We start from the raw sequence: 16,668 nt of genomic DNA on the forward strand, positions 1-16,668 counted from the left end.
ACAAGATAGCTCAATTCTAATTCTTATGCTTTTTTTTTTTTTTTTTTTTTTTAGTAGAAAATGCAACTAGTTTGATGTCTTAGTGGTTGGAAAAGATCTTGGAGGTCTTTTCCAACCTAAGTGATTCTACGATTCTAGGAAAGAACTGTTTCTTAAAGCTTCTGTATTGCATCATTGTCAAGTTAGAACTCTACAAACTATGGGTTGTAACTCGGTCTCCCCATCAGTAAGAGCTACTTGCAGGTTTACAGAACAAATGCACAGATCAAACTTCTCAAAATCTGCATAAGAAAAATTATTATGCTGATAAAGTGATGATTTAGACTTACCCTAGCCAAACCAAAGATATAAATTCAAACTGCAAAAGCACAAATACTGCCTAACAACATGAGAGTCTGCTGTGTTTATCAGAACTAAGCGATTCAGAAATAACAGCTGCTGAGTCTGCATAACTGTCTCCATGTTTCAAGAAATGCCTCTGTCTTCTTGCCACTAACACTAAAACAATTTTTATAAGGTGCTCTAATATTAACTGATAAATCACTTTTTATTTTAAACTGCAGCCCTTATAAACCACAAAGAATGCATACAAGTAAAATATATCATAAAAGGAGGGTGGACAATTACACAGAATTTGGTGCCTTTTTCACCACTTGGTTGTTTGGCAGTAAGACTACAACCTACAACTTAACGTATGACCTTAGTAAGTCTTATTTAACCGATAGCAATTATATGAAATAATTGTTTCTATAAGTAGTCTGTTAATAGATAACCGTATTATTATATTAAAGCTTTAATTCACAAGGTTTTATACCAGTTTTAAAAGAACTTAGGATAGTTATATGTTACACACCCTTACTAAGGGGACAATGAAACATATTCGAAAAACAAGGAATTCAAAAAAATGCAGAAATTTAGCTATTATCCTGAAGTATACCTGGAAAAGTATCCTAAATCTTGTTTAGTAAAGCCACAGCCATGAGCCGTCTTAGTTTTTTTCCTGCTACGCTTTGGAAAAGTTGTCACATGAATTCAATTCAGCTCTTGCATTGCCCGTTCCCCCTCATTAATGCCTCAGCTTATGGCTATTGAATTTTTGATGCTGACAGAAAGCTGTTTAACAAATCTTCATGATTCTTATTCTGGAGGAGTCATTAGATGACCCAGGTAGGGTCTGGGGTTCATGCCTAGTGCTCTACACAAATTATACATAGGATATGTTTTCTAAGCCAGTGAAATGTTCAAATGCTAGCAACATTACATACATACTCAGCTTATTTTTATAGGAGTGACATTGTTTTCTGACTATTTCAGTATCATTTGCTGAACATTTATTGAAGCACAGTAGCACATTTGGTTTAGAGGGATGACTTTAAAATAGCATGTAGGTACTTACTACAAGGATGTCCTAAAACTTTCACTTCATCAATGGCCACATATCCAGGGTGACCTGAAGTTACCACTTCAAAAACAACCTGAGAAGTGAAAAAGAGAATTTCAGTTAGCAGTTTTGTAAAAGAGGAAATATAAAAATACTTTGTTATGGAAAAATACACCAACTCTTTCAACATGCTGAGAACTCCTTGAAAAAGAAGCACAATCAGAAAAGCTTCAAAATGTGTTGTTGTTACTAAAAAGGGCCAGAACATAAATCACATTTTTGTGTTTATCCTGTTTTTGGAGATTTACCAGTGTGGTCATACATAGCTCATAATGAGAAATAACTACGCTCTCTTTCCCCTTATATTTGGTCTGCTAAAATAGTTACCTAAAAGTCATCTTAAGTATTAAAATTCATATTTTATTTTTAATTCTTTCACTTATGGAACACAGTCCTATTTTTATTTAATAAATGACAATTCTGCAGTATACAGAGCTTTATACAGTATCAGACATAAGCATACCTATTTTCATGAATGTATTTTCCACACTCTTAATCTTCCACCAAATGCAGTGAATTAAGTTAAGCAGATCCATATGCCACGGTTTGTTTAATGGCTATAAATAGGTCACAAAATAAATGGACTGTTCTTGTCATTTGAATTAAGCACACTCAAAAGTAAACCTCTCCAAACTTTGGCAGCCTTAGCTTTAACAGCCCGAGAATGTTTATGTGGAATAGAAGGAAACGCGCCAGTAACATTCGCAGGTACATTTCCAAAGCAATGGACACAAAGTTCATGCTCAAAGCCAGGTTGTGATTTATAATCCTTTTTTAAAAATACTTTCCTTTTGCTTGGGAAGTTAACCCTAATTTCCTCTTGTAACTAGTCTTATGACACTGAGGACTGTAAAGTTTCGAAACCACTTTTCACGTATATATTACATTTGACCTTGGAATAAATGCAGAAGGACACTGTGAACCAGAATCTTTACTGCACTTATTTCAGCAGAAGGTTATACATAATGCTAACAAGGACAACATATAGCCTCCCAATATTATATCATCGTTTCCTGCTGCTAAATAAACACTGATAGAACCCTGATCCTGATTTTAAAACAAACCTTGAGGTGAGCTGATTCTTTTATCAACTCTTGCCTCTGCTTTCTCCAGTCTTTCTTGTTGCCTCATCAGGGGACATCAGTCCTCCTCCTCTTTTCTCCTAAATATCACAAGATTCTTCCTAAACTCTGTCTGTTTCTCTTTCTTAAAGTCATCCACCACACAGTTTTTGCACAAACAAGTTCTGCACGACAGATTGTTCAGTCACAAACCCTTGCTTGTGGCCTTCTAAATGCTTGAATGCACTCTGATGGTACTCAGAAGTTGATAACTGCCAACCCAGAGGAACAGAGTGGACAAGGCTATGTATTTGACTCCTTGCGTGCAGCAGAGTATCCATAGCAAGACCATTCAAAATTTCAAAGTATCTCTTCCCTACAGAGAACACTCTTCTGGTGGAACCAGTATGAGGAGCTACCTAAGAAAGCAGAAGTAAGAGAACATACTTCTTGAAGAATAACTTCAATTTAAAGACCTGGAAGAGCCTATCAAATGAAAGTCATTACTACCCTAATCTTAGCAGCCTTGAAATAAAAATACAGAAAGATTGATGACTTGCACATAGTAACCTTGAGTTTCAATGACACCACAAGACTGAAGAAAATGGTTATGTTGTTGCCTTTGCAGGAAGGAAGAGAATACTCCATTAATTGAGGAGCTACCAAGACTACTCACAACAGCATAGGTCTGAAAGACTCTAGGGCATGAAAATTACTGCACAGTGCTGTGAACCTGCAGTTAATTCAGGGGTGTTACAACACAGCAGCGAAGAACAGGGAGTAGACAGCCAGGTCTCAGAAATAGTGGAAAAATTCCAGGGGAAATGTGCTGTCACTGAGCAAGCTCAATCCAAGGGGGGAGGCAAAGACCAGCCTACAAAAACCCAGACGGCTCGGGACAGCTGTGTAAAAATCTTTTTGTTTCTTTCTGACATTCCCTGGTTGCTTTTCGTTTCCTCTGTGGAAAAGAAAAAAAAAAAAAAAAAAAAAAGGAAGAAGGAGAAGAAGAAGGTGGAGGATAAGAAAGAGGAGAAGAAGAAGTAGAACGAGAAGAAAAAACTAACTAAGCTAACTGCCTAATTTTTACTGAAACAGAACATTTGCTTGTTTGTTTTTGTTTTGTTTGGTCTCTTTTGGGAAACTCACTACAAGGAGATCTTCACAAAGCCACCTGAAAGGTCTACTATCACTGCAGATTTTTTTCAGGCTCTTCATTTTCAGATATGCTAAATTGTACAGAAGTAAAGGAGGTATTTGCACATACACACCTTTGAAGCAGTCAGCTAAATCATAAGTGTTCTGCTAAAAATATTAGTCAGATAACGGGGATTTAATAATTTTTTTACAAAGCTAATTATAAAGGTCTTTTACAAAGAATTGTCTGGCTTCCAACAAAACCAAATACCTAAGTAGAAGATCTCAAAATAATTTCTGCAATTCATAACTGGGGAGCTTAGCTACAGGTTCTCTGATAAGTTTTAAGTACTTCATTATTGCAATATAATCATGGAAAAAGCTTGTAGATCCTGAACACAAACCAGGTCCTTTGGTTCACTGGTAGAAACAACAACCTCAAAATAACTAAGTCTTATGACTTAATACTTATGACAACATTGAATGACTCAATGAGTGATCTAAAATATTCTGCTTTATCTCTAGACGACATACCAAAAATGTCATTACCACAAATAAGCCAGGCAATGTAGGAAGGAACTGCCAACTGGACATGATATTAAATTACAATTATTGTCGCAAAAGAGGGCAAGTTCCAAAGAAAAGTAATATAGCTTGAAATATTGTCAGTTTAATCAGGCTTCCATTACAGGCAATACCCAAGCTGATACCAACCTACCTGATCATAAGTTTGTGTCTTTTCTGACAGAAAATATGCTTTTTTTTAGCATATGGAAATAGACACTACAGCCAGCAGTGACATACCATAGCCAAAAAGACATCACGGACATGCCTTTTTCTTCATGTATTCAAGAATGCGACTCATACTGCAAGTAATATAATTTCCCATCTGTTCACAGGCTGTAAAATACTATCACCTTCTGTATCCGAATCCACTATTCTGTTTTATGTAAATTAATAAATTAAGATTATGGACTAAAAAAAAATCTGCTTACATGAGCATGCTTCCCTTTTACAGTGAAAAAAGTAATATGATGCTACAGATGGCATGGTTCTGGAGACCCCAGCGAGGGTACTGCATGCTGTAGGGGGGTGCTCAGGACCGGACCTAGAGGCACTCCTGGTAACTCATTTTTCCACTGAAAAGCTGTCATGGCTGTCAGGACTATTCATGGATCCAGATCAGTTTTGTTAATAATTTCCCTAGAAATAAAACCCAGCGACTTATTTCATGTCCAGATTTCTCTGACATACCACATGTAAAAAGTCACTTGTTTAGCAGAGTTTTGCCTTTATACCTCAGACACCAAACTCTGCATTTCCTCCCAGCTGCCGCAACATCTGGGGACAATACAGACTGGCCAAAATAAAGGCGACACCCCAACAGGCTGGGCAGCCCCTTTGATTCTTCAGCCTTTTTATTCCGTCATCTTATCAAGCAGGAAACAACTGGTTAAAGCACCGAATCCGTCTGTTCAGGAAAAACTGGGGCCGGGTGCTGGCCTGGGAGCTGTTTTACACCCAGGCCTGCCAAACAGGAAGCAGGGACGCGGCCTAACATGGCGCGTCCCTGCTCCACCGAAGGGCAAAATTAGCTCCTCGGTTCCTGCCGCTTCCCCCTTCTACGCAGGAACAAAGGAAAGGGGCTGCTCACCAACGTGCACGCTTACTCCTGAAAATGTGCGACTCACGATAACTCGCCTGCTCCCCAGAACAATAGGAATAAATAGCTTTTGTTAGCACACAAACATCGCTCCGTAAATTCCTGCCTTTGCTGTGGCAAAATCACAATGCTTTTAGCCGAAAGGTGGGTTGTACCTAATGTAAACACTCTCTACTTCACAGGACTTAAAATAGTGCTTTGCGAAAACAAGGAGGAAGAAGGACTGTTGGGAAAGCTCCACAATGTCAGGCTCCTTTTCTGCTCCCCAGGAACCGGGCTGAGACGTGCTGCCTTATACTCGCTGCCTGCTCTGCTTTACCCCCAGCATGCCTTTGCTTGGTTATATTGGACATATTGGTTATATTGTCTTTTGGCCTTGAGGGTTGAGCAACTTCTCTCTCCCCTTTTGGACCTGTCCTAGGACTGCCCCCTTTGTTACTGGAGCTACAGCTGCTTCTTCAAAGCCACCTCAACGGAGATTTCTGACCTGGTCCTTCACAGACCATGCACAAAGCTCTCAGAGCTTATTTAGTTGGGCTCTCAGCAGCGTTGCCACACCTACAACGTGGTTAGGCCTCACTGGTTAGGAATTTATTGTATGCCATTTGTGCCCCCATCTATCACTCCTACACAGCCACCATTCAGCACTCAAAAGAGCACTTCAGCATATTAAACAACATTTAGGTGGCTGCTGCCAACCTGAGACTCCACAGAAACTTCTTAAGGGTGAACAGCACTAAAAACTGAGCTCGTAATATTAATAAGCTGGCTTATTACATCTCGCTCTTCTTGTTTTTAAATCAGTTGTGGCTGAACATTTCTCTACTGAAGGCACAGAAGTTTTCTTGGTTTAGGAACCAGGGATGGGAAAAAACTACCAGGTCCTTGTTTATATGACAAAAAAAGCACGTCTGCTTACTCTTGGACCTTTTTTTATTGCTGTGTTTTTTTTTAAAATGTAGATATATGGTCTGCCCTGACTCATCTTTCTCAAAATACCTACTCAATCACACAACTCAGTGAAGAAGAGCTATTTAAGATTTGTGACCAGTAGTGGTTCAAAAGGCAATATGCATTTCAAAGTTTCTTTTGAGTTCAAAGCACAGTTCAAGAACCGTAGGCGTGCAGTTTAATGCAGCGCATGCAACACATGAGAACATGAGCATGACCTTCACTGCTCAAGAAGCTTCATTCTTTGTCCTAGCTGGTGACTGAAGTACATTGCATGAACAGAACTCCAAGTACAGCCTGTATAAAGCAGGTTCTGAAAGAAATGAAAGTTTAAGTCCAGATTTGAAAGGCAGGTCGGATCTACTGCTTATTCCCTAAACTCCCAATTTACAGGGGAAAGTGTCAAACTGGTAAAGGGTAAATCTCATCTTAGTGTGAAGTGGTATACTGTAACTTGTGTCCTTACTGAAAAAGAATACAGGAATTACTCCTTACTCCATTTTCTAATTTCAGCTTCAGAGAAAATTATGTTTAAAGAAGGTGTACTAGCATATACAGTAGCGTACTCCACTGGAAGTTATTTTTAATCATTTCAGTTCCAATTCTGGATTTTAAAACTGCATTCTTTTGTTTTATCTGTTGTTTTCTCAAGATTTGTTTCAGCTTGGTGTTGCCATGACTGACTCCCAGCAAATTACAAAAGAAGTACTTCAAAATATAAAAAGTGATAGGGGGGTAGTGTGTAACTTGCTATGGTGCTGTGCCAAATTGCCTGCTTGCAGGGTTAGGAGCTGGAAACACAAGTCTCCCACCAAACTCAACTCTGCAGTGGCATTTCACATATTATAAGGTTCTTAGACTGGATATGCTTCAAAAATGTAAAATATATTTCAAACACTACAAATTGGTCTGAGAATCATTAAGTAACCAGAAAGAAAGAAAAAAAAAAAAAAAGAGAGAGAGAGAGGGGAAAAAAAAACAACTCTGAAATCAACATTTTTCTTCTCCCACTATAGGATTCAAACAAGGAAAAAAATCAGAACATTAAAGTGAACACTACCAAAAATCTCCCACCCTCTCCTCATTAGAGGAGTAACTTTTTCAGCACTAACTTTATCAAAACCCATCATTTTTAGGGCCTCTTAAACTACCGAGACTGGACCCCAAGAACCTAAAAACCATCTCACCACTCATGGACATCTACATAGCATTTAATCCCCTTTTTCTGTGTACATCTTAATTCTGTTCCAGTATGGAGGAGGTTGACAGAGAAGCCTCACTTTGTTTGCAGGCCATCTAAAATGGCATGATAAACTCTTTCCCTAAGACAAAAATAAGACTAGCTCCTTTAGAAAAATCTAAGCTACTTTGAGACAAACAGATCAGAGACCAAGAGCCACAGCAGAAAAGAACAAGCTGTGCTGATTATCTTTGACCCTTAAAAGGTGCTTAGCAGCTTGAACCTGTGTTACTGCAACTATACTGTAATCGGGAGCTGGACTGCAGTGTAGACATACCCTAAAGTTAAAGACAGATAGATGTTAAGCAGTAACACTTAGAAGACTATTAATTAAGGAATTAATGTATCTTCATCAGCAGAATACTTCACAATTTAAGTTTAAATATGCAGTAATTAGACTACAATTAGTGTTGCTACATGCAGGTTATCATTGTGATTTATATACATAGTACAGCTTTCATATGGGGTGAAACCTACACAAATAATTACATAGTAAAAAGAAAAGTGTACACTAAGAGAAATTAATGTCTTTGTTCAGAGACTGTACTTCTAAAGAGTCGATTCTAAATGGAAACCCAATGTGAAAGGTATTAGCAAACTTGGATAACTGGTGTTACAATGATAAAACACTACTAATTATTAAATCTTTTGAATGCTTTGCATATGTGTTAATAATATGTGGTTTAAACAAATAAATCTTTAGAAGTTGGATTAAAATTCACTCCACACTACACAATCTAATTTCTATTCAGCTACCATTAGTGGGAGTTATTTTGCCTATGTTCTTCATGAATCAACAGCAAAACAGACTAACACCATTGTGTTTTTAAGCATCCCAGCTTGCATAAATATTACAACTCTGGAATGTTATCGTGCCATTTGTCTCTAGTACATTTTGGTTTCATTTGCAGCTAGACACCTTGTAGGTGTCCTATTAATGGACTGGAACTATAGAGTATTCACAAATATGCAGATGCCTATGTGAATATGCAATTTAAAACACAACAAAACAAAACAGACAACAACATTGTTTTCTCTCTTCATCTACTAAAGCAGAGCCTTTTCCTGAACACTACTTCTAGGAAACTACCAGCCTTCATATATGAAAAGTTAAAAAGGATGCTATCTTTTCTTAAATAATCTTCTCAGCAGACTGTTCTTAGTTTTGTGCAATAAGGTCAGCCAGACGCAGATAATCCTTGGGAGAAACTTTTGTAGTTTTTGGATTTTATGTGAAAAATACATGGTTTTGTGACAAAAGAGCTCCGAATTTTGGAATCAAAAGAATAAAAGCTTAGGAAACAGAACCAGTGCTAGACACATATCAGATGGGCCCTTTGCTTCCTCCCACCACACATTAAGCAATCTGAGCTCCCACCTAACTTGTACATGTTCTCACAAGGCTCACATATATCCTTTCTCCTCCTCCTGCTCTTCTCCCAGGTGATGCAGATAACTTCTCACCTCCCCCCAAAACAGACTTCATGATGAAGAAAGAGCATGGAAAAAGATAAAAGGAGTTCAGAAGAGCAAGTGCTGGATTCTGCACCTGGGATGGGGCAACCCTGGACAGATGTACAGACTGGGGGACAAGATGTTGGAGAGTGGCCCCACAAAAAGGGATCTGGAGTTCTGATCGACAGCAAGCTGAACACAAGCCAGCAGTGTGCCCTGGCAGCCAGGAAGGCCAGACACATCCTGGGGTGCATCAGGCACAGCATTGCTAGCCAGTTGAGGGAAGGGATTGTCCTGCTCTGCACTGTGCTGGTGTGGCCTCACCTCGAGTGCTGTGTGCAGTTTTGGTTGACACAAAGTAAGGACATAAAATTACTAGAGAGTGTCCAAAGGAGGGCTACAAAGATGGTGCAGAGTCTGGAGAGGAAGATGTATGAGGAGCAGCTGAGGTCCCTTGGTTTGTTCAGCCCCGAGCAGAGCAGGCTGAGGGGAGGCCTCATGGCAGCCTGCAGCTCCCTCACGAGGGGAGCGGAGGGGCAGGCGCTGAGCTCTGCTCTCTGGGGACAGTGACAGGACCCGAGGGGACGGCATGGAGCTGGGACAGGGGAGGGTCAGGCTGGGGGTTAGGGAAAGGGTCTGCACCCAGAGGGTGGTCAGGCACTGGAACAGGCTCCCCAGGGATGTGGTCATGGCACCAAGCTGCCAGAGTTCAAGAAGCTCTCAGACATCAGGTCTGGTTTTTGGGTGGCCCTGTGTGGAGCCAGGAGTTGGACTCAATGGTCCTTGTGGGTCCCTTCCAGCTTGGGATATTCTGCGATTATATGATCCTATGAGAAACAATGAGAAATTGCAGGTGTCACCGGGCGAGTGAGAAAATTGCATTAGAGATTTCTGAGAGAACAGAAGCAACCAAAATAGAGGTGACTGACCATAAGCTATGAAATTGAGAGCTTCCTCAAGAATAAATTATCTTATCTACATCAAAACCAGTGAAGCTATACTATTTTATACTAATTCCTTGGGCCTCCACAGATATTGCTATAACATAAGACATTTTGGCACATCAGCTAAATTGCAATACCTTAGCAGGTCTAATTTCAGACCATATGCAGCAAATGCAAAGAAAATGACTTACTATATTCCTCAGTGAACAAAGTACAGATTGTGCCAAAATATCTATATTTTCAGAGGTTAAGAAAGTACATGGAGTCCATTACTGACAGACTCAGGTGTCTATTACATATCAGCTAATGCATGGTAATTTATCAAACTGCAGTACCTGATCCAAGCATGTAAGGGTTCACCTACGAATAAAGGTGAACAATACAGAGCTCAGGTCTCAAAGGGGAAGTAGGTTAGTGAGGTTATCTTCCTATTTCAATGTCCAAATATCCATATTCCTCAGATATCAGTTAGATGTATCATATTGTTAGAAATCTGACACAGATTATTATTATTGTTACCAACAACAGATTTATAACTCTTTGGTCTTCCTATATTTTTTGTCAAAATTTTAATTTAGCTTAAAATTTACTAATCAAAGTATGGGCTTCTTCTCTTAAAAATCCCCTGTCCACATTATCATTTTGGTTCAGAGCTTCAGTGAGGCTTTGAAGCACATTCTTTATTTTCACTGACTGTTCACAGAGCAGTTTGGCTGCACCCAAACCAGATTCTTTTCAGAAGAAATTACATTGGAATTTCCTCTACTATCTCAGTCCAAACCCTGGTGGGGACATTATAGAATAATAGAATCATAGGTTGGAATTATCATTTAGGTTGGAAAAGATCTCTAAGACCATCTAGTCCAACCTTTAACCTAGCATTGCCAAGTCCACCATTAAACCATGTCACTAAGCTCTATATCTAACATGTTTTTTGAAGACCTCCAGGGATGGTGACTCAACTACTTCCCTGGGCAGGCTGTTCCAATCCTTCACAACCCTTTCAGTGAAAAATTCCTCATATCCAACTTAAACCTCCCGTGGCGTAACTTAACTCCATTTCCTCTTGTCTTATCACTTGATGCTTATGAGAAGAGCCCAATCCCCACGTTGCTATAGCCTCCTTCAAGGTAACTATAGGAACAATAAGGAACAATAAGGTCTCCCCTGAGCCTCCTTTTCTCCAGACTAAACAACCCCAGCTCCTTTAGCTGCTCTTCATAAGGCTTGTTCTCTAGACACTTCAGCTTTGTGTCCTTTTCTGGACATGCTCCAGCACCTTAATGTCCTTCTTGTAGTGAGGGACCCAAAACTGAACACAGTACTTGAGGTGCAGCCTCACCAGAGCAGAGTACAGAGGGATAATCACTTCCCTGACCACTCTGGTGGCCACTCTGCTTCTGATACAAGTGAGGGTGCCACTGGCCTTCTTGGCCACCTGGGCACACCGATGGCTTATTCAACTGGCTATCAACCAACACCTCCAGGCAACTTTCCAGTCACTCCTCCCCTAGCCTGTAGTATTGCATGGGGTTGTTGTGACTCAAGTGAAGTACCCAGTACTTATGATCCAGATGAAGGCATAAATGACACAGTCACGCATTCACTCAGCATCTGCAAAACATACACGCACTGTCTAACTCTCCTGAACCACCCAGAAAGCTCACAAATCCCCCCAGAAGATGCCATGTTACCAAGCACCCAGTTATATCCCATGTCAGCCACGAAATTGTCTGTGGGATGCTCTGCTCCTCTCCTATTGTCCACCGAGGCAAACAACACAGACCACTCCTCATTTCATTCAAGACAGAAAGGCTCTTTGACACCACTGGAGGACTTTCTCAACACCGGCATCAGATTCGTAATATGGGTCCCACAACCTTGCAGAAAGGTGCCCTTTCAGCTTGTGAGAAGTGAAGCTGTGGCTAAACCAAGCTTGGACTCTGTGGTCAGGATATGGCCTCATGCCCCAGAGAGGCAAGTAGTACACAGTTTCTCCCACAACGCTAAGGAGAACCTGAGCTTTGCTTTTCTGGAAAAGGTGCCAGTATCCCTCCATCCAGTCTTGGGCAGAAAGCCACATTGGGTGTGAATATGTACCCTGTCAATTCTCCCTGCACAACCCAGGAACACATTGACAGAAGCAAGAAGAAATGAAGACTCATAGATCTCTGTCACCGCTGCAGTGCACCTGCCCAGCTTGAAGCTGGTTAGCCAGCAACCAGTATGAATCATGGGCTGTAAGGACAGAAAGCAATCACACTCTTAAACAAAGGGATATGTGACTTTGTTCAGGGATCCTGAATTTTTACACAAGAATGACAAAGTTGTGGTGCAATCCTACAGGGGATCAACTCAACGGCATGCTCTTTTGGGTCTTTTTTGCACCCACTGCCAGGTATCCCATGTTCCAAGGACAAGACAGTCAATTGTGGGTGAAGTAATCACAGGGGAAAGAACTCCAGAAAGTAATTCAGCTTGTGTGTTGTTTTATTCCTTTGAGAAAAAAAAAAAAAAAAAAGGGTTCAAAAGGAAGAGCTTCAGTTCCCTTGAGACATCTTCACAGATCAGCTGCTGCAGACAGAGAAGAAAGTTCACTATCACCCCACAGAGTATCTCCCAGTGGATGCTTGGATGCTGCCAAACTAATTCTGAAAAATATGGATGGGGCAGCAAACACCTGGTCACTCGTGACACATGGGATCAGAAGTGGGACTCTACCACATGTGATGCTGGTGGTCAGGGCATCGATGTAGGAATTAAGATGCTGGCACCCTCTGCATAACACACACACAGAAAGCACCATGGAAGGACTACATTGCACTTCCTAGGGAGGTCTGCAGCGAAATAACCCCTGTCTTTGGGATAGCTTTCCTCCAGAAAGCTTCAAAGCTTAAGTATAGTGACAAATTTTAGCCCATGGGACCAAACTAAATTCAAACCAAGCTTTCCACACTGCAAGTGAAGATGACAGGAGCCTGAACAACAACTTTGGTCTGTTCCTATTACAGCAAATCACTTGCTCACGTAGACACTATTTTCATGGGAAGGAGAAAAGCTGTTGAACTACTGTACAACAGTAAATAACTCTATAATCTTTAAACTTTCCTACAGAGAAGCAGCACTCTAAGGAAGTGGCAAGTGAAACCCTCACTAAATCTTTAGGATGTAATCACAAGCACATTCCTATGATAGTAACTGTTCTATTTACGATTAGTATTGGACAGAACAAATGGATATTGCATTCAAACTGACGACTCAAGCTGAGGATTCAGAGGACTCTGCCGGTTCTAAAGCAACAAGTATTGCTCACCTAAATCAAACTTGAAGACTCTACTGCAGTAAAATCTATCGACATTCAATTCCAGCATCCCTAATGAACTGAAAGAATGAGTGAATTTATTATAGAGAAACCAACGTGATTGACTGGAATCAATGGCAAATTTTCTGAATTGTTTCAATCTGATTATTTCATCTGCGTTCAAAGTGTGTGTGTGCATACATCTCATACAGTTCCATAAATATATGTAAACATATAAACACAGACATATTCATGTAAAAACATTTAGCATCATCTGCAAAAATATAATTGAGATAAAGATCAACAAAACACACTGAAACATATTTTGATTTAAAGTCAAAATGGTAATTAAGAGCAGGTGCCTACTATGAGGAACAAAAATTCATAAAAAGTGAAGCATACCTGATAAAAATGGGGCCAGAAAGTGCTAATTGCCAGCTCTGCTCTGTTCCAAGTGCCAGTGGTAGATGTGTTCCAGACTGGGTTACCAATAGGACCATCATTAACTTTCACATATACATTCAGAATGCCAGGGCTAGATCCACTCTTGCTTGCAACATAATAGTGGAAATCAATACAATGTGTGTCATTTTCTTTTAGATGGGGCAGCAGGAGTTGAGCTTTCTGTCCTGCAAATCTCCCAGATGTATTCACCAACATGAAAGAACCTGCAAAACAAAGTCACTGTTTCAGTTTTTTCATTATTTTAATTTCTTCTCCCTATTACAACAGCTCACAATTAAAGCATCATTAAACAAATGATCATTTTGCCTTGCTTCTGCTAATATAATAGTAATTTGTATTTAATCTCAAATTACTTTTGTGAATCTCAAGATAATTTTCCAAAGCTAGTAAATATTAGAATCCTCACTTTACATATGGAAAAAGAAAGAAAAATAAAACAACAAACCCCCCTGCAGTGATCTTCATTGCACTGAATCTACAAATGCTAGGAGAAAATCAATTGCAGGTGGAAACTATCTGAGCATTTCTCCATGCTGGGTCCCAGTGAAATCAAGGACAAATCTACGTGCATAGATGCTGGGAGGCAGTAGCTAATGGAGATGTGGCCTGAAATGTTCTCAATTCCTTAGCCACTCTCCAGCTTACCACCAGCTACTTCCTTTACAAATGAAGTGTGGACGCTTAATTATCTCTTGGTCTCAAGAGGTGAGAAAAGAAGGAAGAACAGAAAATACCCAGCAAATTGTTAAGTTGTATAGAAAAAAAAAAAGGGGGGGTTGGAGGGGGAGATGGAGGGAATATTACAGTAGGATCCTAACTTCAAAACCAGTAAAGGTATAAATAAAGGTATAAACACTTGAACGACCCTCACAAGAGCATCCAGTCAACTTACGCGCTACTTTTTAGTGCCTATTAATGCACTTCATTGAAGTGTACCTTCAAAATAATCAACTTACGCAACAGATGTGCAATTTAAAAAATCTGAATGACTATACAGTCATTTTATTAGAATAATACAAAGTGATGTTCAAGACATTCATATCACTGTGATGAAAAAAACCCAAAGCCAAAGGAAAAAATTCCACTAATGCATATACTGTGATACCATACAAGAAAATAAAATTAAACAGTTGTACTTTCAACCAAGGACTTCTCAATGCAACACAATGAAACACAGAAATAAAAAGGTATGTTAAAGCCTGCATTTTTCATAAAAGTCCAAAGAAAATGGATATGTTATAGATGCATGCTAAAAATCCGTAACTACATGCTTTTATAAAAGTACAAGCACACATATTTCTCAAGCAGTTACTAGAAAACAAATTTTTTTGTTTTTCAATTTGATGTGCAATGATACCCTGGAATTTGAATAGGATGCAAACTCTTAAGTAATTTCTGGAAATGGAATGTAAGTATCGACACCTTCAGTCCAGACTGCACCTTTATCTTAAGTAGGTTTAATTATTCAATAATACAGTTTTGCAGCTATTCTAAATTATTTATCAAGTATAACTTCTCATTAATTTTCAATCCAGACAAAATAATTGAGTTTCTAAAGTTGACGAAAACTTAAATGAAATGTGATACAAAGGAATCTGAATGTATTATTACCTAAAAGGCAATATAACATACTGGGACAATTCCTCATGCATTAGTAATGTAAGCCAAAGTCACTAACTTGCTTCTCCAATTAAAATCTCATACTGGAAACAACAGACACAAGAAGACTCCTGTCCTCAGTTTGGTGTGTGCAGAGAAGACTAACCAAGTTAGCAGTATTCAGTCTTTCCACTCCTTTCTTTAGTAGGATGGTTCCTAAGTTGTGCATGGTCTTGGGATGATCGAAGTATAAAATCTCCCTGCGCTGGAATTTTAGATCCTGTTGCTCAGTAATTAACTAGGATGCTGAAGGATGAAGAATGAATAGGCAGCCAGCTAGAATAAGAATTACTCCTGTTATATGATCAATAACACGTTTCTCCATCTTCATAACACAACAAAAGGTTTAAAATAAAAGCCACAAAAGTATATTTGGGTGTAAAGAGAAAGCAAATAAATTTTAAATTTAACCACATGGATCTTTGCTTTAAGCAGGCAGGAAATAAACCAATATTCCTTCCATCATTTAGGACATACTCTGCCATTCAATTACTTCATTTAACCTTAAAATACAAAACCTTTGATATAGTTACAGTTTGCTATCAAGACAGCAGTAACAGTGTTTATGAGTTCGTTAAAAACTAACTGGCCAGCTTTCTGTATCTTAACACTAAGAGTGCTGTGGAGAAAAGTGCATCTGTTCTTAGCCACCTTGAAATTTCAAACAAATATCTACCTGATAACTCAGCCAATTTTATACCTGCTTGATAGAAGTATCATGTTAAGAACTATTTAACTTCTATCATCCTGAATTATGTAGTACGTACTGCACAACTGAACCATGTGACAAATTATCAGGAGCTTAAGAGAGGAAATACGGTCAGCCTGTTCTGAATATATCTGTAACTCCCTTGTTGAAAATGAAAAAGTATGAAAGAACATCACCGTAAACAGTACAAATCTTACTTTCCCCTTTGTAAGAACACGGAATCTTTTAAGAGAACTAAATTAAGCTGCAGTGTATCTTTCAGATACGCTGTTTTAGTTTTTCTGCTAGGAAGTACCTGGCAAGCTCTTCCTAGCTCATGAGGCATGGAGTGGGAGACAGTGACGTAAATGCGTCCTTTCAATTGTTTCGCTGAACTACGGGCTGAATCTCAGGAAATGAGACACACAAAAGTGCCCCTAAACTCCACCAGGCAGCTCTTTTGGGACACTTTAATCCCAGTCACACAGGTCTCACCAACCAACACTTCCAGAAGCTGAGGTTTCTTTTGTTCCAGCACATCTGCAACAGCACGTTCACTCAGATTCAGTCATCAAGGTCGTTCAGCCATCTAGCATGAGTTGATTAAGTAACCTGTACTAATTGTGCTGTTTCAAACATGGCAACTTCTGCTCTAAGCCTAAACAT

The 16,668-nt window shown here is 39.4% G+C and overlaps 1 protein-coding gene across 10 annotated transcripts in view; it reads right to left on the reverse strand.

The window, feature by feature from the left end:
* PTPRM (protein tyrosine phosphatase receptor type M) overlaps window positions 1-16,668 on the reverse strand; it is a 465,329-nt gene that overhangs the window by 305,061 nt on the left and 143,600 nt on the right. For all 10 annotated transcript variants that reach the window (XM_032181299.1, XM_032181298.1, XM_032181296.1 and 7 more), the window contains exons 3-4: window positions 13,593-13,858; window positions 1,397-1,475 (exon numbers count right to left, since the gene is read on the reverse strand). In XM_032181299.1, the coding sequence (XP_032037190.1) occupies window positions 1,397-1,475; window positions 13,593-13,858 (345 nt within the window). The remainder of the gene's footprint in view (window positions 1-1,396; window positions 1,476-13,592; window positions 13,859-16,668) is intronic.

This window comes from Aythya fuligula, chromosome 2 (assembly GCF_009819795.1).
Source record: "Aythya fuligula isolate bAytFul2 chromosome 2, bAytFul2.pri, whole genome shotgun sequence".
Lineage (NCBI taxonomy): Eukaryota > Metazoa > Chordata > Aves > Anseriformes > Anatidae > Aythya > Aythya fuligula.